Genomic DNA, 27,525 nt, shown 5'->3' on the forward strand with positions numbered 1-27,525 from the left:
AGTCTGGTACTTAGCACTATGCGTACTTTTCATGTAATACAATATCACACAATAAAAGGTGCTAGACATAAAATTGTAAAGTGCTTTGAGCTGCCATGCGAAGTTTGGTTGAACACTTTTGATTTTGAGTATAAATTACCCAAAAAAACTTGACGTCAAAATATGTCGCTTTCAAAATGTATAATTTGACTCAACTTACATGTAATGTGTACAGTAAAAATTAATTTTTGCATGCAATGAAAAACAAAATTCCACTTTTATATAATGTCAAAGGTTTACAGCGGACCCCGTATTTGGTCGTGCACCACTGCATCGTTTTGTGTTTGCATCATCAAAGAGGGACGCATTCAAGAATTATCATTGGGTGAATGTTTCTAAATACTCCTAAATTATTCAGGTATGTGTTACTGTTAAACATTTTCTCAATGAGTTTGCCCAAAATCCCCTTTGTTTGTAAAGACGGTCCTTTTTGTTCACCCATCCCCTTTCATGGAACATTGCTACCGATAGAGGGCGCTGTAGTTCAAAGCAAAATGGCCGCGCCCACGTACAACAACAAAGCTGGAAAGCTCATCTGTTTTTACATCAATTTACTCTTAGTTACTCTTATTTTACTTTGTAAAGGCATTTCATGTAATTCATCACTTTCTGATCATTTTGATGTAAAACCTGGAGGACAAGTATGGACTGTAGTAAAGGAATTGGTAAATATTTTTTATTTTCATTCATCCCATCCTATAAAATTCGTAAGTCCCACCTTCTGTGTGTGGCTGTTGGGCGCAAACTTCAATCCTCGCGCAAACTTCAGCCTCCGCTAGCGCTGAGCGCGCAAGCTTGATGGCCCGATTTGAATTTGTGCGCGCAGGTTTAAGCCTGCGCACAAGATGCTCCACGCAAATTTCAAGCCTTGCGCAAATTTGGTGCTGTCACTGTCACCAGTGTCAGTTGAACATTTGTTTTGACCGGCTTTTGTGTCGAAATACAAATCGAAAGTCATTCCTGCAACTTTATATTCCACATCATACTTTAAAAAAAATAATCCTTGAGAATTTAAAATGGGTCTTTATTAATTAAGAGCAAAACTAAGGAACTGGGCAAGCAAGCGTACATTACGCTGACTTACGGCTACGCGGCACCCTATCACTTTATCAGGTAATTTTATACAGTGCAGATCATGTCGAGCTCCATCCGCATGCGCATATTTGCCAACTATCTCAGTCACAGAGTTGGCCACACAGGAGGTGGGGCATTTTATTTTAAAATAAAAGTTTCCTTATTAACTTTTTAAGCAAAATTTAGTGAAAAAATGATATGTTGTTGATAGTTACTAAGAAAGTAAGTTTGTAAAAATAGTATTACTTAATCGAGGTTTATTAAGATATTATTATATTGCTGACAAAGAGACAAAGGTTTTTCAAACTTTCGAAAGATAGGCCCTGCAGAGTTCGTCATATATGTATGTGATTTGAACAATGGACAAAAATGTCACATTCGCACTCGCAGTTGTAGGGGTTTTAAAACTTTATTAGGATAGAAATTGTAAATTAAAAAAATAAAGTGTGAAAGCATCTTTCTAGAGACTAAAACTAGGCTCGTGGTGACCTTGACTTTGGAGTATGGGATGCCTGGTGGACTGACAAACAGAACACAACATGAACAGGAACAGAAATATACATTCAACTGGTTTGAATGGAGACAAGAAAGCTTCACTATATTGTATAGAGGCTACACAATCACAACCCATGCAGTGCACCTAATTTTCACCTGAGCAGCTATAGTGTACATGTATACATCAAGAAGTTGAATAATGCCGAGCTGAGTACCAGCTTTCTTAGACACGTGGTTCTGATGATGAAAGATTACACTTGTACTTGTAGAATATTAAAAAATTATATTGATTTAGTATATTTGTCATTCGTCATCTTTTTCTTACAGGGAAGCTTCAAGTGCACATTTGAGTATGCAGCTCAGGGAGGTACAAATGAGGTAAAAGTTTTACCATATAAAATGTGTTTAAATACCATAGCTGGTTATTACGTTTTACATGCTAAAATAATTTTTTGTGATATTGTTTTACTCATTTCTCAAAAACTACAGCACCTCATCAAGTAATATTTTAAAAGAACACGTTGCCTTGGATCGGACGAGTTGGTCAAAACAAAAGCGTTTGTAACCGTTTTTTATAAAATGCATATGGTTGGAAAGATGTTTTAAAAGTAGAATACAATGATCCACACAAGTTTGCCTCGAAATTGCGTGGTTTTCCCTCTACTGTGCGAACTAACATGGTCGGCCATTTATGGGAGTCAAAATTTTGACCCCCATAAATGGCCGACGTGTTAGTCGACGAGGTAAAAGGAAAACCACGCAATTTCGAGGCATGTTTGTGTGGATCATCGTATTCTACTTTTACAACATCTTTCTACCCATATGCATTTTAGAAAAAAACGGTTACAAACGCTTTTCAAAGACCAACTCGACCGATCCAAGGCAACGTGTTCCTTTAAGGGAAGCTTTCTACCATCGTTGTCTTCAAGCTTAATGTAAATCTGACGACATGTTACAAAAAGTATCCAGACCCTTTAAACAAAAAAACACATGAATGGAAAGAAGAAAAAAAATATAATAATGTGAACATTGCTTGACAGATCCCATTTTGTGAATTAAAATCTGTGTAATAATTGTATGTGTTGTCTGTTCGTTTGTTTATTTGAAAGGTACATTATATTTAGAAATTTCTATTGAGCATAGAGTTTTGTATTTGTGTTACAAAAGGTTAATTTGAATTACTTTGACATTACGATATAGTTACAATAAATTTTGAATGTAATGATTTAATTTTCCAGAAATGGTTGTTCGAGCTAACACAGGCAGACTCAACGTTTGTCTGTGATATCCAGCGTCCATCTGGTGTATCTTATCTCTTTTTCCAATCCTTCAAAGTTTCTGTCGACCTCAAAGGATCCCAGTTACAAGAAGTGGAACTTTTTGTAAGTTTATTTTCTGAAAGGAACACGTTGCCTTGGATCGGTCGAGTTGGTCCTTGAAAAGCGTCCTGTAACAGTTTTTTATAAAATTGGTATGGTTAGAAAGATATTGTAAAAGTAGAATACAATGATCTATACAAATATCCCTCAAAATTGCGTGGTTTTCGTTTTACCTCGTCGACTAACACGGTCGGCCATTTATGGTAGTCAAATTTTTTACTCCCATAAATGGCCGACCGTGTTAGTTCGCGACGTATAATGAAAACCGTGTAATTTTGAGTGATACTTGTGTGGATAATTATATTCTACTTTGTAAACATCTTTCTAACCATATGCATTTCATAACAAACGGTTTCAAACGCTTTTTATAGAGTAGACCAACTCGTCCGATCCAAGGCAACGTGTTCCTTTAAGGCCTCATGTATCTTTTCTGTTTCACAGCTTACAAGTTAAGAAATAGAACAATTATTTTCAGTCTAATTTATTTGTGTCTGAAATTGAACTAACATAATCAGGATATAAATTGTTCTAAAGACACTGGACACTATTGGTAATTGTCAAAGAGGGAGCCGTTTTTCACTATGTTTTATACTATCAACCTCTCCCTGGAACTCGTTACCAAGTAAGGTTTTATGCTAATAATTATTTTGAGTAATTACCAATAGTGTCCATGATGTTATTTTTCCTATTTGAATCTGATTTCTGTTTTTTTTAGACCTACAAAAATTAGCTAGATTGTTATTAAGCAGTTTTGGGAGTAGGTGCCCCTGGTGGCAGTTGATTTGGGTTGACAAAGTGTAGCCCCCAGCCAAGCCCTCAAGTGGTCGTCCGTAGCCTTGTGAGGCCATCTCTAAACAAAATATACAAATAAAAAAATGTTTGCTAGACAATTTATCATTTTTCTTACAGATGGATACAGACAATCATCTAAAGCAGGAAGAATTCACTGTAAACAAAGGCAAGAAAGAAGGTAAAATATTTCCCTTGTATATATTTAATCACCTCAACCAGGTTAATTTCTGCATTTGAAGGGTCTGTGTACATTCGGTAATGACTATGAAGGTTAATGGCAATAACAACTTGCTTGGTAAGAAGTAAAGCATCTTTGGATGGTGTAAAGCAGTTTCAGAAACATTTCTTTTTGAAGTACTGCGGATATAGGATCAGGTATCACTTTATTCCCGACAATTTGAATCTGAGAAGCATTACCGACAGTTACGTTTCTCAGATTGTGTATTCCAGTTGCAGATTATTCTTCTTGTGTGGACATCACCGCTCCAGTTTTTCGGCAATATCTCAAAAGCGCTACCACCTTTTGAAATGATAGGGCCTATATTTCACATGTTAGCTTTATGGTATTTATCTACAACCATTCAGGATAGAAACAAACAGTGCGTTCTAGTTACCAAAAGTATACAATCCCTTTTAACAAATAGTCACACTTAGTTTACAGCCTTTACTTAAGACTACCAGTACATATGACTGTTCAGTTTGTTTTATTGCTGGAAAATCAAGGGCCCATTTAGACCAATTAAAGTGTTAAATATTTATATTATATGAAACCATGGAGGTAGAATTAGTGAACTGCTGTACTACTTCTGTAAGATATGAGCTGTTGTTTAATGTGTTGTCGGGTGCGAATTCCACTGGAGATGTGCTACTGTTAAATCGTTAACTTCTTCCAGACCGGCGCCTTTGAATGTTTTCAGGGAACGTGTGAAAGTAAATTTGGGTGTTGCAGTTCACGATCATAAATATGGAATGGAAATTAATTTGAAGGCCGAAGATCATTGCATTATTTGTGAGTTGTGTTTGCCTACCTGCATGAATATCTCTGAATGAATAAAAATGATTAGAGCACACTTGAGTTTCACCATCACAGTCATCAAAAATACCCAAAAATCATTTTTGAATAAGCGTAATTTCAAGAGTAAAATAGCTCTGTTATTAAAACAAAATTAATTAATTAATTTATTTAATTTTTATTTCCTCATCCTTAATGTTGTACATCCCATAGGCATGATTACTTATTACAGTGTTTTCATCAGCTGTCATGTTACGGCAACATAAATCCAACAGATGCTAGTTGCATATTCCTGTGATTTATTTTGTGTTTTATTTTCATCGGATGTAAGCCCCCCAAAAATCAATATTAACATGCGCATAAAACTCTCATATTATTTCCAAAAATCCCATACAGAAATTATTTTGTAATGTCATTAGTTGTAGCATCATTTCTGATCAACCATCTGTCAAATGGACTTATGAGATTTACTGTAAAAGGAAGGACTAATCCATTTAGTAAAAGGGTGAATTTGCTGTCAAATAAATGTTAGGGACTAATCCATTTAGAAAAGGGGAGGGAAGCTCATGAACAGGTGACATTGTTGCTACTGTGTGTTGTCGCATACATCATGTATTAAGAAAATAAGGTTAGAATGGTGTCACATGAAATATTGATTGATAAGTGGTAAACAGTGTCTGATATTGAATATTTAATCATAGTTCAGAACTCGATATTATAGAGTCAAGAGAATTGACAAGACCAGGATCTGAACCTGTGATCTCAATGGTTGAAAGTATAAGTGTGGAAACTAACCCATTTGGGATAAATGGGGTAGGGTTTTCAATTAGGGTACAAACAGACCAACCCATTTGGGATAAATGGGGGTAGGGTTTTCAATTAGGGTACAAACTAAACCATTTGGGATAAATGGTGTAGGGTTTTCAATTAGGGTACAAACTAACCCATTTGGGATAAATGGGGTAGGGTTTTCAATTAGGGTACAAACTAACCCATTTGGGATAAATGGTGTAGGGTTTTCAATTAGGGTACAAACTAACCCATTTGGGATAAATGGGGTAGGGTTTTCAATTAGGGTACAAACCAACCCATTTGAGATAAATGGTGTAGGGTTTTCAATTAGGGTACAAACTAACCCATTTGGGATAAATGGAGTAGGGTTTTCAATTAGGGTACGAACTAACCCGTTTGGGATAATTGGGGTAGGTTAATCATTATTAACCAGGGCTGATTAATAATGAGGTTGTGGATTTGCAACCCTACTCAAGCTGTCAACCTTCCTTCGTGGAATCATGATTATTACCCTTATTGGGTAGGGTTCCCAATTAAGGCACAGACTAACCCATTTGGGATATGGGGGCTGATTGATAATGACAAGGTTGTGGATTTGTAACCTTACTGAGGCTCTCTGCCTTCATGGAATCATGATGACTACCCTTATTGGGGTAGGGTTCCCAACCGAGGTAAAAGAAAAACCCAACCCATTTGGGATAATTTTGAGGGCAGATTGATAATGACAAGTGTGGATTCATAACCCGTCATGCTGTCCGCCTTTATGGATCATGATTAACTACCCTCATTAGGGTATGGGGTAGGGTTTCTAAGCATGGTGAAAAGTAAACCGTTTGGGATAATTTTAGGACTTGAATTGGCATTTAGTTTTAATGGCTAACGATGTTTGATGTAGAGGAGGGTCCAATGGGAGATATCAAGTTATCTGAAGTTGTCTTTATCCATCTCCACTTTGTGACGAGCAACCCAAATAAAATAGAAATATTTTTTTAAGAATGAGCAGGATGTAGTATAGCGCCCTCAGTGGTAGGGCATATAACATGAGTTCCAGTAAATCCATATTGCTTACGTAAAGTCAATGTTTTAAATTGGTGCACAAGTAGGCCTATAGTTGTATATTGTAGGCTAGATTATTGCTATTGTTCAGTTATATAGTGAGCCATGTCTGTCTTAAATGACACTTCTGGCGCTGAATTATCGAATCTTGTGAAGATCTTGAGGGATGATTGTATAAGATGAAGCAACCATATTTAACGGTTTGAGAGGGAGGTGATGTGGCCCGTATTGCTGCTACTAGACCGTCGGGGCAAACCCCTTCTCGTTACAAATTCTAAAATAAGGATGGGTTGTTTGATCACTTTGAACATTTGTTAAGAACTGCTATTTACAACTATGATGACAAGAACATAATATGCTTCACTGAAAACAATGTGAATAAATTCACCTTTTTCGCGGTTGTTGAAAATTATAATAATGCAAATATTATCAGTTTTCCGCTGACACCCGCCATTTGGGGTCGGGATGTCAAATAATTCTAACATAATTTCTGATGCTTTTAGACTCACAATTTTCCAGTATCTTCATGTGTGCATTTTGCATTCACACTTATCACTTAGTACATGAATCTTCTGAGAAAACTGGGTTGATTGTGACTGCCTCGCCGGAAAAATTGCCAAGCAAACTTCGACGAGTTTTAAACAAAATACACGTACAATGCATGTTATCATGTTTTGTAATTTGAGACTCAATTATCCAAAGAAGTAGGTCACTCTTTGAATAGTTCCTCGAGAAATATCTCTGAGAAAAGTGGAATTTTTAGATGGGTTTTTACATTTCTTCTTGATCACACAATCCCATTTACTTAATTGACATCACTGATGAGGAATGTGATGTAATGTCCTGTCCAACACATGGATGGAGGAATTCTTCATTTGTAAAGACGGGGAGAGATATCTCAAGTCACATTGGATAGTCATTAATGCCTCAAAACCAGCAGTCGCTGCGCCCATGTAAAGGAAAAGTATATATAGCCTTAAAGGTGCACTCGATATTTAAAGGGGTACGCAGTCTTACAGGGACATTTCACTCTAACGGGTCATTAAAGTATTAAAGGGTCACTGAAGTCTAACGCATAAACTTAAGTCTTAAAGGGGCACACAAGTCTTACCAAGAAATACAAGTATGAAAGGGGTACTTAAGATTTACCGAGAAACCTAAGTATTAAAGGAGTACTCGATCCTTGCCAAGAAACTTAAGTATTAAAGGGCACTCAAGTCGTACGCATAAACTCAAGACTTACCAAGAAATATAAGTATGAAAGGAGTACTCAAGCTTTACCAAGAATCACAAGTATTAAAGGGGCACTCGAGCCTTACCAAGAAACTTAAGTATTAAAGGAGCACTCGAGCCTTACCAAGAAACTAAAGTATTAAAGGGTCATTAAGTCTTACGCAGAAACTCGATTCTTCAAAGGGACACTCAATAAACGCAAGTGTTAAAGCAGCATTCAAGCCTTACCAAGAAGTTCACGTTCGTATATTAAAGCGGCACTCGAGCCTCATCATTGTGGTATCATTTGATTACATGTTGTCTGAGTCGCTGCCACTGTCTGTGTTGCTGTCATTGTTGTTGTTGATGTTTTTTTCCTAATTTTATCTGCCTCATATCAAATTCCTCATTCCACAAAATGTACCACAAAAAACGCCAATTCATTCACATCAAATTCTTTAAAAAAAATTTTTTTACAATTGTTTTGATGACATCAAATAAATTACAAATTATTTATTCAAATCAATTTGTCATCTTTTATCCTTTTTAAATATTTAAATTTATTTCTTTGGTGATGGAAAATTCAGGAAATAAGGAATGACGTAAAGCAAATCATGTTCACCAGATGTTTCCTCTCAAACATCAAATAAAAGCAATTAATTCTATTTCTACTTTTACAAAAGGATTGTAAAGTCTGTTTGTTGACACAGACCCAACGAATGGCACTTAAAATCTCACCAGTATTTATTGTTTCAGTAATAAGTGGTTTTATAATTAAATTGGTCTAGCTATAAGTAGTTTGCTTAATGAATGTAAAAACAATGCTGAGTGGTGCATTCGATGCCTAATTAAGAAGTGCCTATATATATACAAAGACGCGTGCTGTCAATGTTTTGTGCACTGGTGTGAAATGATGATGATTAAAATGAAATATTTGAGGCTTGGCATGATGGAGGTCCATTTAGATTCAGGTTCAAGAGCTATACCTGATATTGGTCCCAGTAATGAACCTGCCTTTTTAAAGGAGAAGGTGAGGTATACCTTTGGTAATTTGTTTGTTTGTTTGTTTGTTTGTTTGTTTATTAGACAATTACCAACATTGTCCAGCGTCTTTAAAGACACTGGACACTATTGGTATTTGTCAAAGACTAGTCTTCAAAGTTGGTGTATCTCAACATATGCATAAAATAACAAACCTGTGAAAATTTGAGCTCAATTGGTCGTCGAAGTTGCGAGATAATAATGAGAGAAAAACACCCTTGTCACACGAAGTTGTGTGCGTTTAGATGGGTGATTTCGAGACCTCAAATTCTAATCTAAGGTCTCGAAATCAAATTCGTGGAAAACTACCTCTTTCTCGAAAACTATGTCACTTCAGAGGGACCCATTTCTCACAATGTTTTATACCATCAACCTCTCCCCATTACTCGTCACCAAGTAAGGTTTTATGCTAATAATTATTTTGAGTAATTATCAGTAGTGTCCACTGCCTTTAAAGCAATCGAAGGGTTACAAAAACTAAATGACTTTACTTTGCCTTTTAAGTTAAACTCAGAGATACAAGGCTAACCACCAACTAAAATCCAATTGTAATTTTAATTGAAGTTTAAGACAATGTAAGTAATATATGATCCTCATTCATCTTCCTTAATTATTTGTACAAGGACTTCGTTGAGCTGCATCCTAAACCAGTTGTTATTTGATTGCTACAGGACAGCTGGAAGATAAAACTCAATTCGAAACGTAATTACATTATCATGTGAGATAGATCAAAAGGAAATCACATCCATTAAAAAAAAAAAAAAAAAAAATCTCAAATTTAATGCACCGCTGACTCTCCCATATAGTTAATCAGACTGACTTATTGAATCAAATGACATTTATAAGATGATTGAAAAGCAACTATTGTTTGTGATTTGTATAAATTTGGACAATGAAATAATGCGAGACTTGAGTTTGTAATCTAGAGAGATACTAGACACTAGACACTTTTGGTCATTGCTCAAAATAATTCTTGGCATAAATACTTACTTGATAACGAGCTAAGGATAGCTGTTAGTGTAACAGTGAGAAACGGCTCCCTCTAGCGTAATGTAGTTTTTGAGAGAGAGAGGTAATTTCTCACCCAAATGTTAAAAGACTTCAGGCCTGAAGCCCCTTTTTAGTCTTCTTTTTTTCTTTTTGCAACGTCGATGACCAATTGAGCTCAAATTTTTACAGGTTTGTTACTTTACGCATTATGTTGAGATACAGCAAGTGAGAAGACTGGTCTTTGACAACTATCAATAGTGCCCATGGGTCTTTAAATGCGAGACTCGGATTGTGTAATCTATAGGGAGATATCTCTTTAATGCTTTTACTAAATCGTAAAGACATCTGCACAATATCATTGGGATTTCAATGTATAAATGGGGATCAAGGGTCAGACTTGGGATTGGACAAAAAAGCAGTATCGGATTTCTTTTCCCTTGGCTTGACTTGTAAGTAACCATTCTGCTGCAATCACATTGAGAGGCTCCCACTCCTTTCCTTTGTTACTGATTTACCCAAACCATGGTGGGATTTCTAGCTGGTTATAATGCAGGATTAAAGGGAAGGTTCGAGTTTGGTGACCACTCTTAAAATTAATTCAGTACAATCTTTCTTGCTGAGAAGTACAGCAGCTTTCAAAAGCATTTTGAGAATAATTTCACTTTGAAGTAATGCGGTTATGGAAAAGTACATAAGTTTTGTATCTCAAAATTTGAATCACAGAAGCATTGATGATTAATGACAGTAACGTTTCTCAGATTGTGTATTCCAATTACGGATTATTCTTCCTGCGTGGATATTTTTAAATTTAGAAGACTGGTCTTTGACAATTACCAATAGTGTCCATACAGTGTCTTTAATACCTCACTTTCTTATCTGGATTTTCAAAATGAAAAAAGGAAAAGAAAAAAAAAAAAATAATAATTATTAAAAATTATCGGTATTTTGTGGAAGAATTGACAACCTGTTGTGATAACATTTTCACAGTTTGTATATATTCATGACTAGAGGATTGGAATGAAAGTTCCCATCTGACACCTTTAATCACATTCTGACTACCAATTCAATAAATATTTGTATTCTGTCAGGCAATATCGGTTCAATTTGTGAACCTATGAATATTTTGCATAATACATTCATTCAAAAAACAATCAAACGTTTACAGTTGGGTTTTTTTCGTTTGTGCGATTTACCCAAACATCACAGTGAGGTTTTTGACTTTGTTTTAGTTTCTGGATGACAAGGTTTTCAATACACCGGTGTGAGTTTTATTCTGATTTTTAATAACCTTATTAACAGAAAGTTTCTATCGGGCTAGCATTAGGCTTCGTAGAAATAAGATTTTTTTTCTTTTATATATTTTACATATTTTGTTTTCTGTGACGACAATGTACTGTGATTTAATATGCATTCAATTGTTATTGTCCCACTTTCATCCTATTATTTTTCTCAGTCTTCAAACTTCTACGTTGGTTTATAAAACAAAATTGTGCAAATAGGAACATATTGTTTCATGAAAATTTAGTTGTTGTTTTAAAGACACTGGACACTATTGGTATAAGTGTGAAAGACCAGTCTGCTCACCTGGTGTATCTCAACATATGCATAAAAAACATATTCGTCGAAGTTGCGAGATAATAATGAAAGAAAAAACACCCTTGTCACACGACGTTGGTTGCTTTCAGATGCTTGATTTCGAGACCTCCAAATCTAAATTTGAGGTCTCGAAATCAAATTTGTGGAAATACTTTAAAGGGAGCTGTTTCTCACAATGTTTTATACTATCAATAGCTCTCCATTACTCGTTACCAAGTAAGTTTTTATGCAAAACAAAATTATTTTGAGTAATTACCAATAGTGTCCACTACCTTTAAAAAGTTTTACTTATAATATTTCATGAAAGCGTATTTCTAATAATAAATAAGTTTTACTGACAGTAATTTTGTTTACAATTATCGTACTGTATAACAAAAACTTGTTACAAAAACCTTCCTGGTTTAAGGATTTCCAGAAGATCTCCTTGAGCATTGCAAAATTCTTGAAAGAAGCTAAAGCAATCATAAAAGGGAGACATAAATAGTCCACGTTGTGTTCAAACCTGTATAGTTTTGTATTTATGATGAACAGACTATGCAAACCTTGTTGTAAACCCCTGGAAGGAGGGCTCGGTTTCACAAAGCACTTGGGATTCATCTTAAATGCAGGGGTGTTTTTTCTCTCATTATTGTCTCGCAACTTCGACGACAAATTGAGTTCAATTTTTCACAGGTTTGTTATTTATGCATATGTTGAGATACACCAATTTAGAAGAACGGTCTTTGACATTTGCCAATAGTGTCCAGTGTCTTTAAGATGAGTTTCCAATATCACCAATGTATTGTGACGTCACACTTTGCTTAGCAATTAAGACTGATTCTCATACAAGATCAAATTTAGCTCTGTGTGAATTCGGCCCCTGGGTCCTGAACCCTGATAAATAAAATTACTGATGACTTCAACTGAAATTTTTAGAATAATTACATACCACGCTGCTCCTTATCTTGAAAGTTAAACTTCCCCTTGAAACTGTCCACTTACTTCTTATACACACAGCAATGTATAATTTCCTCAAATATTTACAAAGTAAGTCGACACAAATTACAGAGGAGTGTGCAACTCGAGTGTGTCAACTGTTCAGGGCAATAAAACAACTTGTACAGTGTAAACCGGGATGTACATGTTTTAACTAAAGATTGGGTCACGTAATTTGTGGCGTGCCGTGTGTTGTATAAGGTGTAATTAGTTTTTAAAGTCAATATTCCCAGCCCCGTCTGCTGGTTAGAGCCTTCATGTTTAATGATATTAGAGTTTGTGATGCCATCGAGGGGAGGGGATTGGGTTCCTTAGGGGGCCCTCTTCCCATTACCTCTTTCCAATTGACATTCATAAATACCTCGGACAGTTTCGCTATTCCTATTGGTGGAGAGCGCGTCACGTGGGTGTGTATAAACCTTTGTTTATGACCAGTAAAAAGTGTTGAAACATGGGCGTGACACGCGAGCTTGCACCTGTTCTTATAAGACAGTTTCTTCATTCCTATTGGTCGAGAGCAACGGCTGAAACAGTTGTGCCACATCACGCGATACGCGCGACCCGAACAGCATTCCCTTATAAGGAGTTGTTTACCCGAGGGCGGCGGAGGGCTTTACCATTTCATAGCTGGAGGGGTGTTGTGTTGAAAGAAATCATTGAACAATATAATTTGTGCATTTTTTTACTTTTTGACCAAAAAGTGTGGATGTTTTTGACCGAAAAGGAATTTATGAATGGGAATCAAAGTGTAGTGAATCGGTTTTCAACTAGTGGTTTAAACCCGCCGAGGCCTGGTTCTTGATAATTTACCTCGACTTCGTCTCGGTGAAATTATCAAGAACCAGGCCTCGTTTGGATTAAACCACTAGTTGAAAACCTCTTCACCACACATTGATTCCCTTATTTAAAACAAATGTTTTTTATGGGAAATAGGTTCGAGCAGAGAGGCAGTTAGCACATTTGCATGTTGGGTAGCTTTGGTAAATTTCTTAGTTATCGGGTATGCCCGAGTGCCTGTTGAATTTGTTACATGGTAACTGAGCTGTTTCGAATTGTTGAATGTTAAATGTTCAACATTGACATCAACTTTGACAACTCCATTATCAGAGCTACCCCTCCAACCCACCCCCTCGTGTCGTGTCCGTCACTTGTCTCTTCCATACGTATATCTTTACACATCATCTTGACGTTCCTCTTTGACTCGATGCAACGTCGAGGCTAGAAGAAAGGAGTCTGCTCCCTTGGCCTAAAAGAGGAGACCAGACAAAGGTCTGAGCTACCCCCCCCCCCCAGTGCCCGTTACTTGGCCTTCTCTCTTTCCACATCTTGAATGTCCTCCACGAGGCTAGCATGTAGTCTGATCCCTTGTCGCTGGGTGCAAAGGTTACCAGACAAAGGTAGCAACGTGAGTTAATACTGAATCCTTTGTTATAGATCTTTTTTTTCAAAATCTCTTGAATGTCCTCTATTTAAACACCATGCAACGACCACGAGGCTAGAAAGAAAATATAGTCAGGTCCCTTGTCACTGAATGTCTTGAATGTCTTGAATGTCTTCTATTCTACTGGGTACGGGAAACCAGTCAAAGGTAGCAACGCATCTTACATACATCGATCCTTTGTGTAAACACGATGCAACGCCAATTAAGTTAGAATGAAAAAGTAGTCTAGGCCCTTGTCACCGGATGCAGGATACCAGACAAAGGTAGCGACGTAGATCGTGTTCACATCAAGAAAATGCCAAGGTAGTCAAGTCCCTTGTCACTGGGTGTACAGAATACCAGACAAAGGTAGCAACGTTTTTTAATACACGGAACCTTTGTTTTGGCATTGACCTTCGTTGGTTCCCCTCGTACGTGACTTGTGTTTCTTGTCCTTACCTCTGACTCTGGCCAACCGTGTTCGTGTAGTCAGGACACTTGTCAATGGGTACAGGATACCAGACAAAGGTAGCAACGTATGTTAATACACGGAGCCTTTTTGTCAAGGCATTGACCTTCGTTCGCTCTCCCCGTACGTGACTTGTGTTTCTTGTCCTTACCTCTGACTCTAGCCAACCGTACTCGTGTTCATTGACTATTATTTACCTCCGCTGCATCGACACGTAATCAGACAATAGCAATGTCACCATCTCGTGAAACTCAAGACTGTCTGATAAAAAAATACTTCCCTTCTTAAAATATTTATAAAATGATGATGTCGGGATGCTTTGTTCACGAATACCAGGAAAACATGTTTAGTGTTAAGCTTTTATTATGGTTTGATCTTAAAAATATACTAAGAAATGTTTTTGTACGAATTAGTTTTTTACATAATCGACCACATTCTGTTTTCGCGTATAGTCCAAAATAGTATGTCGCTCTTTTCATTACCTTTCCCTTTAAAGGCAGTGGACACTATTGGTAATTACTCAAAATAATTACTCGCAACCTTACTTGGTACCGAGTAATGGGGGACTGTTTTCTATATAGATAATCGATCACATTCTGTATCCTCTTAATCCAAAATAGTATGTCGCTCATTTTACTATATATATTTTCCCTTGTAAAAACACAGGCCTGTTGATAAAGAAACAGTTACATTATTGTGTACAATATTGAAAACATGTGAATTAACAGCTGATCGTGAGATTGGTTGACGAATATTAAGAAAGCAGGTTTTGTGTTTAGTTAAGTCGCCTAAAATAAAATGAGAAATCTATTTTGCTGTAGATAATCAATCACATCTGTTTTCTCGCATGTCCAAAATAGTAATCCGCTCTTTCTATAATCTTTTTTTTCCGTGAAAAAAACCAGAGAGCATGTTTTTTTTTTCCAATGTTGATTCTTGCACAGCTGACATGTGTTTACAAAACTAGACGAATTTAATGAATAAACAAGAGTCTTTCAAAATCGAATGTGGTCTTTAAAGCAATCGCACAACATCGGTAAACAGTATTGTCCAAAGGCCCACACTTCGTGTATCACAACTTATATAAAAAATAACAAGCATGTGAAAATTTAGGCTCAATCGGTCATCGGAGTTGGGAGAAAATAACGGGAAAACCCACCCTTGTTTCCGCACGTTTCGCCGTGTCATGACATGTGTTTAAATTAAATCCGTTATTCTCGATATCGAGAATTGATAATTGTTTTAATGTTTTCTCAAAAAGTAAAGCATTTCATGGATTAATATCTCAAGGGAAATCTTTCACCATTACCTTCTGTAAACCCTGTAAGTTATTTGTAAATCTGTGAACTTTTTCAGAAAGTGTCCAATGGCTTTAAATACACTTTTCTCTGAAAACTGGGCAGTTTGTTTAATAAATCTTCCCGCCAGTATAAATTATGTGAAATCATTTCATATTCATTCTATCCAGAATTAGACTGTATGTGTGTACCATATCAATAATCTACCTTTACTGCTCCATAACTAAACGTAAATGATTCTAGATGATACGATTCATCTAAGGGCGGCATGTGCTCATCCCAATTGACAATGTAGGCCTACCATTTTTATTCAAAGGGAAAGTAAAGCTCTGGTTTTTGGAACCGTTCGATTGTCTTAATCCTACGTAAAAGTAGATAAATTAAATAAACTAACCCGTGAAAACTGCATTTCACAAACTGCATGCTCGCATTTTTGTTAAGTTATCGCCGTAAATCCGGAGCGGTTATGTCCATGGAGGAAGAATCCGTAACTGGAATACTTAATCTCAGAAACGTATCCGTCATAAACGCTTCTCAGATTCAAATAGGGATAAAAAGGGCATATCTTTTCCATAGCCACATCACTGTAAAGTGAAATAATTCTCAAGTTGCTGGGCAAGTGACTTTATTGCCATTAGTTTTAAGAGTGATTGCCAAACGTGTAACCTTCCCTTCCCTTTAAGGTGTTTTTGAAATTCAGACGGTCTGAATATTCGAAGATTTTTGTTTTGTATAACCGTACCTTTAAAAACATGTCTGCATGTCTGCTGAAGGTTTTGATTTTGATTTTGAGAGCTGCTTTTCATGATGGTTCTGCTCACATCTACTTATAACATCATCTTTTGTCATCTTTTCCCCACTCCTCTTCTTTTTGTGTTGCCCCTATACAGTCACCTACAATGAAGGTAAATTCAATTCTAAGCTTTCCCGGGTGCTTTTAATCGCTGACGTAGACAACCCAAGGACAGATCTCTGAAGACCGAGAGAGAGTATATAGAAAGATGGAGAGAAATATAAAAAGATTGTCTAGACCGAGTGAGGAAACAAGCGATGTTCAAACATTAAAAGCCTTGAGTTTGTTTCAGTTATCTGCCTTAGTTGCTCCACGTCAAAGATCATTTGCTTCACTTGGAAAGCAGACGTCTTTGGGGAAACGTTCATCGACTGAGTAACATACGTGTTAAGGTGTCACACTTAAATGAACAAGTCTTAACTAGCTTATCAAACATTCCATATGTATACAGTTGAAACTGGGTTAGTGTGGGGGAGGGGGTCATCAAATGCGAAATAAAAAGAAAATTTACATTAGAAATCTTATTTTTTTTTGTTAAATTGTTTTGATAAAGATAAAACAAACTTAAACAGTACTTTCTTTTCTTTTAGTGATAGAGGTTAGGGGTCAATGAGATTAATCATGATAACAATGAACTGTCAAATATTGCAGTCATATTTTAGTCAACTCCCGTTAAAATTGACACAACACTTTAGTGAAAATCCAATAAAAAAATACAAATTTAGGATAATTTGGACTCTGGAAGATAATTTCATAATTTCCCTGAACAAAAATGTATAGTTAAACAAATGTTATTATGATTATGGTGCCTTTTAGAACGATTGAAATTGAAATGAGTTCATTTGGTATTACGGGTTGAAATGCTGCTTTATTATTACAACAATGTTGCCAGGCAACAGAATAAATTACCAAGGAGTTGTTATAGGTTAACAGATTAGTTTAACTCTGCGTTGGGCTTAGAGCCAGGCCTACTGTAAAAAATTGCATTATTGAAAGTCATTGAAATTATTCTTTCTTTTATTCTACCAATAGGCCTGTTTCATAAAATGTTTTATGGTCTGGCTTAACATGAAATTGTGTAGAATGTATTAACGGCTTTTAAATATTAACTTTTATTTGTTGGTGAGTAGTTACTTTTTTACCAAAAAACCTTGGTTAGTGCATCCTTGGTGGTAGTCGAGTACACACAAAGACAGAATACCAATTACTTATTCATCAATCATTAACCAGTTTCTACGTAAAATGCAACCGTTCAGCTACCACAATTGTCTTAAGAATTCTCGTCAATAAGTAACTGACTAAATAAGACCACATAAAAAAGCAATATAAGAATGAAACTGTATTTTCAAGAAACATACTTCGTGAATAAATTGTCCGATTTTCAACCTGAGTTATCACAATGTGCTTTTGTCAAGGACCTGGATTTTGTTTTTAAAAAATGAGTCAATTCGATTAGTTTGTCTACACCTAATTGGTTTTGGATAACAGTGGGACATTAATTTTCCAATGTATTGTGAAATATTGTATAGAGTCCTATTTTTGAGTGCTATTCAATTACTTGAAATAGTGGTGTTTATAGAGATAAGATAAAGAGTCTCGCTTTCTATATTCTGAGATATCTCAGATATATTATTAGAAACAAATGAATTGCTACATGACATTTAAGTTATCTACGTCCCCCGGAGGTGTTTTTATATTCCTGTTCTCTAGGCCTGTATTAAATGTAGTCACTGTAATCAAACTTGACATATTTAGTTTGCTAGAGGGTAGAACCTGAAAACAGACAATCTTATTGGTTTTTAATTTAAGAAATGTGTGCCTGAATTGAAAGCAATTGATAAGAAACTGATATTTTGGGTCATGGGTGTATACAAACTGACATCGGTTATTCTAAATTGAGTCCATATGTCATGTCCAATTTCTTTTAAAATTAGTCGCATGCAAGAAAAATCTCGTTTTTAACCCGTTTTCTTTTTGCGTTTGAACTTAATTTTCTCAATGTAGTTTAGTGATGTTGAAACGTTTCCAGTTTGTTGATGGCTTGTCGATTTAAAAAAAATTATTTAAATAAAATGAATATGTTACAAATTTGGTTTTAACGGTTTCAGAATTAATGATTGAAAAATCTTTTTCTACAAATGATTATTGATAACACTTCAATTCCAAACAGTTCTAATATTATTCACACTACATTTTAAATTAAAACATCTTTCTTTTTAGATAATGGTTCTCAGCCTGTTTTGTTTTCATTTAGTCTTTAATTATTATATGCTTTTGGCGGGATTAAGTCGTGTTTAATTGAAGTCCCTACAAAAAAGCAAGAATTAAAGATAACATGTAACATGTTTGTGACGATTGTTTTATGTGAAATTTCAGATTAGAAAAATAAGTTAATGGCCTGAAGTTTCGACCCTTGCAGAGTCTTTCTCGAAGGCTAACAGAGAGCCTTTGAAAACGACTCTGCTGTAGTTGAAACGTCATGCCTTTATTTAAACCATCCTTTTCGGTTGGTAAGCATTTTTGCAACAGCTATTTTCTAAAATCAAAACGAGCACACACAACTAGTTCATAACCCCTAAAACCCAAGAATCTTAATGCAATAATTTCTGAGAAAAAAATGACTAACACTGATTTGTTGATATTTCCACAGATTCGCAAGAAGATTATTGGACTCCGGGAAACCATTTTAGATTTACACCTTTAAATTGTTGATGCATCTTCCGTGCAGGAATAACCTTCAAAATAATCTTAAAGTCACCTGGAAATATAATTTTTATTTTTTCAAACATAAAAGTAGATGTTTAGTAACAACAATAAAACAATTTTTTATAGTAATTGTTTGTCACGATTTATATGTTTTAAAAATAGTTAAAGTTGTTTGGGGTATGACTCCGCCTACCCCTTTTGTGACGTCAATCGAGGCAGACTTTGCCTTGATGCGTAGAGTAAACACACGTGCAAATAACATGCAAGTCCAAGTCAATGAGATCGTACCTTTTGAAAAAGTTGTTTTCTTGCATTTGTATTGCTGCTGGATGCAGCAAAACAACTACAGATGGGGTCAGTCTGCATGGTTGGTCAGACTCACAAGAGCAATAGTGCCTAGTGGTTCGGTCCGACGTCTTTTTCAGCACTGTGCAGCATTTTTTCTTCAATATCGCGCCTCGATTGACGTCACGAACAGCGCCCTCTCGGGTCGGGGCCTACTCTTAAATTTGTAAATAAGATAAGAACTAATTTTTTAGAACCTTAGTTAACTGTTTATTCACATTCCACTCATCAAAACACATATATGAGTGACAAAAGCTTTATTCCGACAAAATACCACTTCCAGGTGACTTTAATTTCTTCTAACTCACTAAAAAAAAACCTGCTGTATAATAACTGTGACACATTTTTTATCATGCTCCATTCGAATGAAGCATTTATTTTGATTTTTGTTCTTCCAAAATTGCTTCGCTAACCGTTGCATAATTGCAAGGTTATGAATATCGATTTGCTAAGAAGAAGAAAAAAAGACTCCCAAATGGTTGGTGAGCATCTCTGCAAGATCAGAAGAAGAAGATTTTATTTTAAGGATATTCTTCTTAAACTGTCCTTGGGCCTGGTGCCTTTCAGATGTTATCACCAGCAATCCAAACCTTAGGGAGTTGTTGAAAATTAAATTTGCTCCACTCCACAAAAGATTATATCCATTTATTGCCAGTGCGCAGGAGAAATTACTTGCAACCTGGGGCCCATTCTATGGTCGCGATAGTCACATCATTTCTGTGTGCAGCAAGAGTTTGTAGAGCACTTAGATCTTAATAGATGTTAAATTTGCATCGGGGATAAAGTTTAATCTTCTTATATAGGAGCTTTTTGTAACTGAGGCAAACGATCTGTTGTGCTGCCACCATAATTGTCATGTTCCCAATGTACAACTGCAATATTCAATACTGACTATAAGTAGGGGCCTATACCATAAAAGGGCTCAGACTATTTGCCCTTCAACCCCTGTTTCGTCACGCATAGCTCTACGGTAAAACACCATAATGTCACGACACTCCACGATGTCTCCATGTTTGTCTTGTTCCTAGTGTTCAACTACAATATTCAATACTAATTCTACGTATACCATAAAGGGTATCAGACTATTTTCCCCCCACCTCTGTTTCATCACACATAGCTGTACGGACAAAAAAACATAATAAGTCTCCACCGAAAACATTGAGGCAAACTGGGGCAAACAATATACCGTGATGCCACTATTTTTGTCATGTTCCCAATGTTCAACTGTAATATTCAATACTGATTATACGTATACCATAAAGGGGCTCAGATTTAATTCCCTGCTTGTCATGTTCCAAGTGTACAACTGTAATATCGATTGCTGAGTCTACATACCATAAAGGGGCTCAGACTAAATTCCCTGCTAGTCATGTTCCCAGAGTACAACTGTAACATCGAATGCTGATTCTACATACCATAAAGGGACACAGACTAAATTCCCTTTAACCTCTGTTTGGTCACGCAAAGCTATACAGGGAAAAAACAATCAATTCTGTGTATACCGTAATGAAGGTATACTCCACGCGTGGGTGAAGGCATTTAGTCTTTAATTCAACTCAATTTAATAACAGTAGCCGCCGTTTCACAGGTTGCTTGTCTATTAATGTTTGATGTATTATCTTAATCTCAACGCCAAAGGTCGTAAGACTGTGCCTCCGCGCCATTCAGTAGCAGTTTGTCATAATCAACAAGGTTAAAGATACTTTTTGTAGTAAATAATAAAATAAGACTATTTTTATTAATATAGTATAGGCCTATACATAATGTTAAAAATATTATAATTATATAACTATCAGTTATAAGAAAGAAAACAAACCTTTACAATTTAAAGTAAATATTTAATTAGACGGCTCGTATTTATAAGGGAATAGATTAGACTGTTTTATACTGTACATACTTTTTCAAAAATATATATTATTATTCATATTTATGAGAAAACACTTCAAAGATCCTTCAAATTTTAAATAAGTAAAAAAAAAAAAAAAAAAAAAAATCGAAGATAATTTTATAAACTTCAAATGTATATTTATTTGGACGGCGCGAAAAGATACTCACAAAAGCATACAAAGAAAAACTACTCGTGACATTGTCTACTGATGTTCCAAATACGTCCGATACCCTTGGTCCCTTGTTTTAAAATGATATTGAAATTCAGTTGTTGCAATCCGCCACTCCTTTAACTGCCCAGACAGTCCCAATAAATGCCCGTCGATTCACCGATACAACCTAAGCGACTTAAATCGCCCTCTTCGCATGCTTGGCAACATCACTTCCCGACTATATCAGATTCCTTCATAATAGGCAGATTCCCAGCAGTCAAGTCTCATATGTTGTTTTATTTTTCTGGTTTGATGATCAAGTTTTCGTGCACGTGTGTTGTCAGTTCCAATCTCTTTTAGTTTTTTTATGTTGATGATAGTGTTGTGACTGTTTTGTGTCTGAGACACAAATGTATTTGTATTTACTGCTTGAGGCGTGAATAAGCACCAATCATAGAATATTTATCGTTATAGAACTTTTATCTGTATGGAAAGATTGCTTCCGAAAAACACAACGTTCCTCCCCTTACCTCAGAAATAATGCAAGACGTATATAGTGTGACCATTAAGGGAGGGGGGGGGATAAACTGTGTCTTATTATTTTGCCCCAATGTTTCTTATAATTGTGATGATGAGGAGGGTCTGTACATCCTGTTAAACGTAACATCAACGAATGTTACGAGAAAAGTATTGTTTGAAGCTTTGCATGGTGTGGAGAAAAAAAAAGAAACTATAATAAATTGGTAAACTTGCGGATACAACCACTTGTAAATCTCTCAGGGTGAGTGTTGGCTCTGAAAAGAGCCGGTTGGGTCTCGACGTTACGAACAGTATACTCTGCTCGTCTTCAGGAGAATGTCACGAGGTTGGTTTTATCCTCTACACCTAGGGGGCAATCCAGTCCCTCAACACTTCTCTTTAGTTGCGGTCATGTGATAGTTTCAGATGCTGGTATGGGGTCTTTCTCTTCGTCAATACCAAGGGGACACACTGGGGTTTTCATTCTCTAAACCAATGGGCAATCCAGTGTTTTTTTTTTTTTTTTTTTTAAGTTGTAATGTAGATAGTCTGTTGATGCTGATAAGGGATTTTGTGTTCTTCAACACCCCCTAAACCAAAGGGGTGATCCATGCCCTTTACCCTGGTTCTTGGTCCACGGGTCTTGTAGATTGTCCGTTCTATATAAAAGAATTACTCAACACCAATTAAAAAGGACATCCAAAAGACATGTTCACTTTGTTTTCTGTATATCAAAAGTAGGATAAAATGTAGTTTTCTGATTTTTTAAGCATTTATAGAAACTCCTATGAATAAGCTCAGTCCTTCTCTCGACCATCCTGGGCCCGATTCCGGAGGAAGCACAAAAGCAATACTAATCAGAAAAAACGGTTACCAGGGAGCCCAAATACAATATTATATTGAACAATTTCCCAACTGGTTGCAAGTATGTACTAGAATAGAATAGAATAATGTTTTATTGTCACTTGTAAAAAGCAAATATTTGTACAGTGAAATTCGTTTTGGTTTTGCGTGTCTAAAAATATGTTATATAAAAATACACTAAAAATTTACCATTAATACAAAAATACATCGAAATATAATATAAACATCTCTGAAAAGAATTACAAATACAGGAAAATCGATAATAAGAGTAAAATAAAGGCCTATAAGTTGCCCCTAGATCGGATGGCCTATGATGCTTTCGATTCAAACCAAACCTTCACCAGAGGCATATACAAAATACAACCCTAAAAACAATTCCATTTATATGGAAAACAGAGACAAGCGTTTTAATGAGATCATTCTAGCAGATTTACATTGACGCACTTTTTGCACGAATTCCTTGAATGTGTTCAAATGCAAAGAAGATCTGTCCAAATCAATGCCTCGGTTGACTCGAATTATTAAACCTGACATCCAACTTTACCAGATTTGATTCAAGAAAACTGCTTCAGCCCTCGATATATCTGTGCAAATGAATCTTTGTTTTTAAATGGCACACGACATATTTGGTGATTTGTCACAGGCCAGTATTCTCACTATGTGTATCCCAACATATGCAACTTTTAAAAGTTGTGCTGAAAAATTCTGAAGTAATTACCAATAGGGCACACAGTACCTTTAACGTACAACTCCTTCTGGCAAAGCAGTTAGCTAAAGTTAAAAAAAAACTGAACTTTAAGGTTTAGATTAAAAGGTTTTTATCTTTTACATTCTCGGAAGAAATCTGAAGACTTTTCTGTCTCTTCCACGGAAATTTCCGCCCTGCCTCAGGCGCGAAACAGGCAATAAAAGGTACAGTCTCAAATGAGAAAAACCGAGGGCCATTTTGTTTGTTTGTTTGTGATGTTGCTTCAAGCATTGATGCTTCACAAGGCATTACGGCGTCTGACACAAACAAAGTATAAAATCCGAACTCTGGATCTTGTTTTCTTCTGTTTGTGTGATGTAGGCACCCTCAAGCCGTCAGTTATACCAGTTTCACATTTCCACCTTCGGAAATTACTGGAACCGGGCGGTTTGCACGCCACAGGTTGAAGGCGCACTTTGCTGTGCATACTAACCATATCCAGCAACAATATACCCATTGGACAAATTCTCGTGAACGGAAGAAAAACCAGGAAATTGACTTTGGACTTTAATGAAAATATTTCTAAAAAAGCAGATGGTCTTCACTCGCAACGGCGTCTAGGAAAAAGTGCAACAATACTCATAGGCACCTATTAGTTTAATGTTTACCTCTACACGGTTTTGTAAGATACCAATTGCATGATGTAACATAAAATGCGCTGTACACTCGATAGCACGTCACACACCAATTTAAAAATCTACGAGAAAAAAATATATTCATCCTTCACTTAAAAAAAAAGACTGAGGCTAGCACAGGCAATGATTAAACCCATGGATTTGCTATGATTCAGCACTGTTAAATTGGCTCAGCATTTCCTTTATTGCAGATCCTAAATTAATTGGATATTAATTTAGCCAAGCTAATAACATCGTGCTTTGTTTGAGGAATTCCTGTTTTCGTTTATTAGACGTATGGACTTTTCCCCCTCAATGCTTGTATTGTAACTAAATTGCCATGCATGAGACTCGGTCAATACAGGTCTTCTAGCCGGCAAGCGAAATAATATTTGTTTAATTTTTTTCCCGGACGAAATTTAAGACAGGCTTTTCTTTTTGCCTGCAGAAAATAACATGTGGTGTAGTTGTTGGAGCGCTGGTGAATAAAGGCATCATTGAATAATGTAGAAGCGGTAAATTATTGAGGGGAACCACATTTTCTTAAAGAACATTGTATTTATGCAAAGCAAATAGTTAATTGTCTGATGTTTCGACCTTGGCAGAGTTTTTATCGAAGGCTAATGACAACATAACACACATGATCAGGTAACTAAGTGTAACTAATCTTTCGAATTGAGTCTGTCATTCATAATTTCCCTTTTGAGAATGTGCTCTGAAAAGAACTACATATAACAGTTCTTTCTGGATTTTTTAAACCGTGTGGTTTTATTTTTCGAAACAACTTTTCTTTTACATGGTTCTTCCGAAGATCCACCTGTGGTTTTGTCATTCATAAATGAAGAAGAAGAAGGCACAAACCACTGTGACATATCTTAAAAAGAAATGCATCTCTTTGAGTTTTTAAATCGTTAAAGGCTCACAGCGATTTATTATTCACACAAATGCCAACCCGTTTAATCCGTGCTGGTCACCTTTTCATAATTGACAATTTCAGGATGCCCTGCTGAGCAACTCATTGCATTTAAATGAATGGACATAGGTTTATGAATATTCATGCACACACTGTAGACGTCATCACATTAACCGAACATTCCATGGGCTCTGAGTTTCCATAGTTTCTTGCAATCTGTTGCTGATTTTTGCTTTAACCGGTTAAGTACTGTAGTTGATAACAGTAAACAACAACAAAGAATTACAAGGCTTATATTTAAACAACAGTGACCTTAAAAAGAAGGCGCCACCAAGCGTCCAAAGTTGGAAAGTAATTTGAACATGTGACATGGGGTCGTACGTCAGACAATTAAATTTCACTCATAAACACATGATAGGCATGTTTTATCTCCAAAAAGCTGTCGCCTAAAATATAAATAAAGAAAATGCATATATGAAACAGAAAAACTGAAATCTAAACCTTTAAAAGAATTCTAGGTTGCCAGTTGTTGGGGAGGCAAGAATTGGCCCACGGGACCGCGGTAATTAAGAACGTGTCAGCTATTGCACATTGGCCCCAGGGCATCAGGTGCAGAAACAAAAGACACTAGATGATTGCCACACTGAGATGGTTGGCCAAATAACACAATATATTGACCCATAGTTTTGTGTCGTGTAGGAGTTTTAGAGAGCCGTCAACTGTCTGTCAATATTTCTCGCTGTCAAAAATGAGGGGGGAAAGTGTGTCTTGTTTGTAACCTAATGATAGGTGCATGACGAGACATTTCTTGTGTCATTTTAAATGGTGGATATAGAACCTTTTCGACCGGGAAGATGGTACGGTTGCATAACAAGAAATCTCTTCTGTTCTTGGAAGGTGGATGGTTGGCGGGAAGAACGGTGTCGGTGTTGAGTAACTCATCTGATACATTTGTATTGTTGCTCTTGTGGACTGTGACTGTTGTTTGCTGTGGCTTGGAAGTTCCATTCCGTGGTTGGTTTTTAAAGGCATCAGACACTATTGTCAAAGACTTGTAATAGTATCCCACTTGGTGTATCTCAGCATAGGCATGAAATAACAAATCTGCGAAAAATTTGACTCAATTGTTATTCAAGTTGCAAGAGAATAATGAAGACAAAACACCCTTTTTTGCACAAATTTGTGTGCTTTCAAATGCCTTATGAAAGGCTTCATGCCTGAAGTTTTGTAATAATTGAGTGAGAAATTACCTCTTTCTCAAAAACTCTGTTACTTCAGAGGGAGCCATTTCTCACACTGTTTTATGGCTTTCAACAGCTATCCGTTGTTCGTTGTCAAATTAGCTTTTTATGCTATAACAACCACTTTGAGTAATTACAAATAGTGTCACCACAAGTACCGTTTTGGGGGGAGTAAAGTTAATACAATAAAATACAGTACAGTACAATACAATTAATTTTAGCAGTTTGTATTCCTGTGCTTAAATGAAGTAACTTCGAAGTTTCTTGCAGTCTCTTTCAAAGCACAATAAAATAAAAAATACTCGCATTTGACACACGCCGGAAGCATCCTACCTTTCTTGTCAGCAGTTTTCTTGGAAACTCAACAAAACAGGCAATACAACTAAATATTATTTTTGTAGTAAGAGAAGGGGGGGAAAATGTCCCCTGCGGTGCTGTGAGAGGAGCAAAGCTATCTGTCCATTTTACCAAACTCTTCCTAACTTAGGGTTAATCTTAGCCTTGCACTGTAGCATGTCAACCTTAAGATTAATCTTAAGTAAGGTAACTCGTTCTAACTCGAGGCAGGAATAACCCTAGCCTTTCGTGAAGTCGGCTGCTGGTCACTTTATCCCCCGTCCCCCCATCCCCCGATCATCGGGAATCTGGGATCCCTCGCTCGGATTGCAGAAGCTTCAGACAGTGTAGACAAGAGAGTCAATTGAGATTGCTGTCATCACACTAGAGTTCTTAGTGATCCACAGCAGGGGTCTGAGACAGGCAGGGAGAACATGTTTGAAGCGAGACTTTTATCTTTAGCTTTAACATCGTGAGGAAGACATCCCTTATCAGTGAAGATGTTCACTCATGTATTGCAAGAAAACATTCGTATTACAAATGATTTGTGAATGTTACATCATAGCGCAACATTTGATTGTTCATATGTTGTCTTCCATTCAAACCACAACGTTTGAACTTTGTATTATCAGATATGGATACAGAAGAAGAAAAAAAACACTTGAAAGAAAGAAAATATTCCCCAAACTGCAAAGATTCTTTAAAATACACAAAAAAAGAATTCCCCAAAGATGTTGTGATAACTTTAAATTTGGTTAGTTTTATTT

The 27,525-nt window shown here is 36.2% G+C and overlaps 1 protein-coding gene across 1 annotated transcript; it reads left to right on the top strand.

Annotated features, from left to right (window-relative positions):
- The first annotated feature begins 530 nt into the window (after positions 1 to 530).
- On the top strand, positions 531 to 18,656 carry LOC139942288 (myeloid-derived growth factor-like). The gene is made up of 5 exons (XM_071939096.1): positions 531 to 704; positions 1,936 to 1,986; positions 2,847 to 2,990; positions 3,897 to 3,957; positions 16,531 to 18,656. The coding sequence occupies exons 1-5, from the start codon at positions 534 to 536 to the stop codon at positions 16,614 to 16,616; spliced, it is 513 nt and encodes a 170-aa protein (XP_071795197.1). The 5' UTR covers positions 531 to 533; the 3' UTR covers positions 16,617 to 18,656.
- The last annotated feature ends 8,869 nt before the right edge of the window (positions 18,657 to 27,525 follow it).

This window comes from Asterias amurensis, chromosome 9, assembly GCF_032118995.1.
Source record: "Asterias amurensis chromosome 9, ASM3211899v1".
In the NCBI taxonomy this organism is placed as follows: Eukaryota; Metazoa; Echinodermata; class Asteroidea; order Forcipulatida; family Asteriidae; genus Asterias; species Asterias amurensis.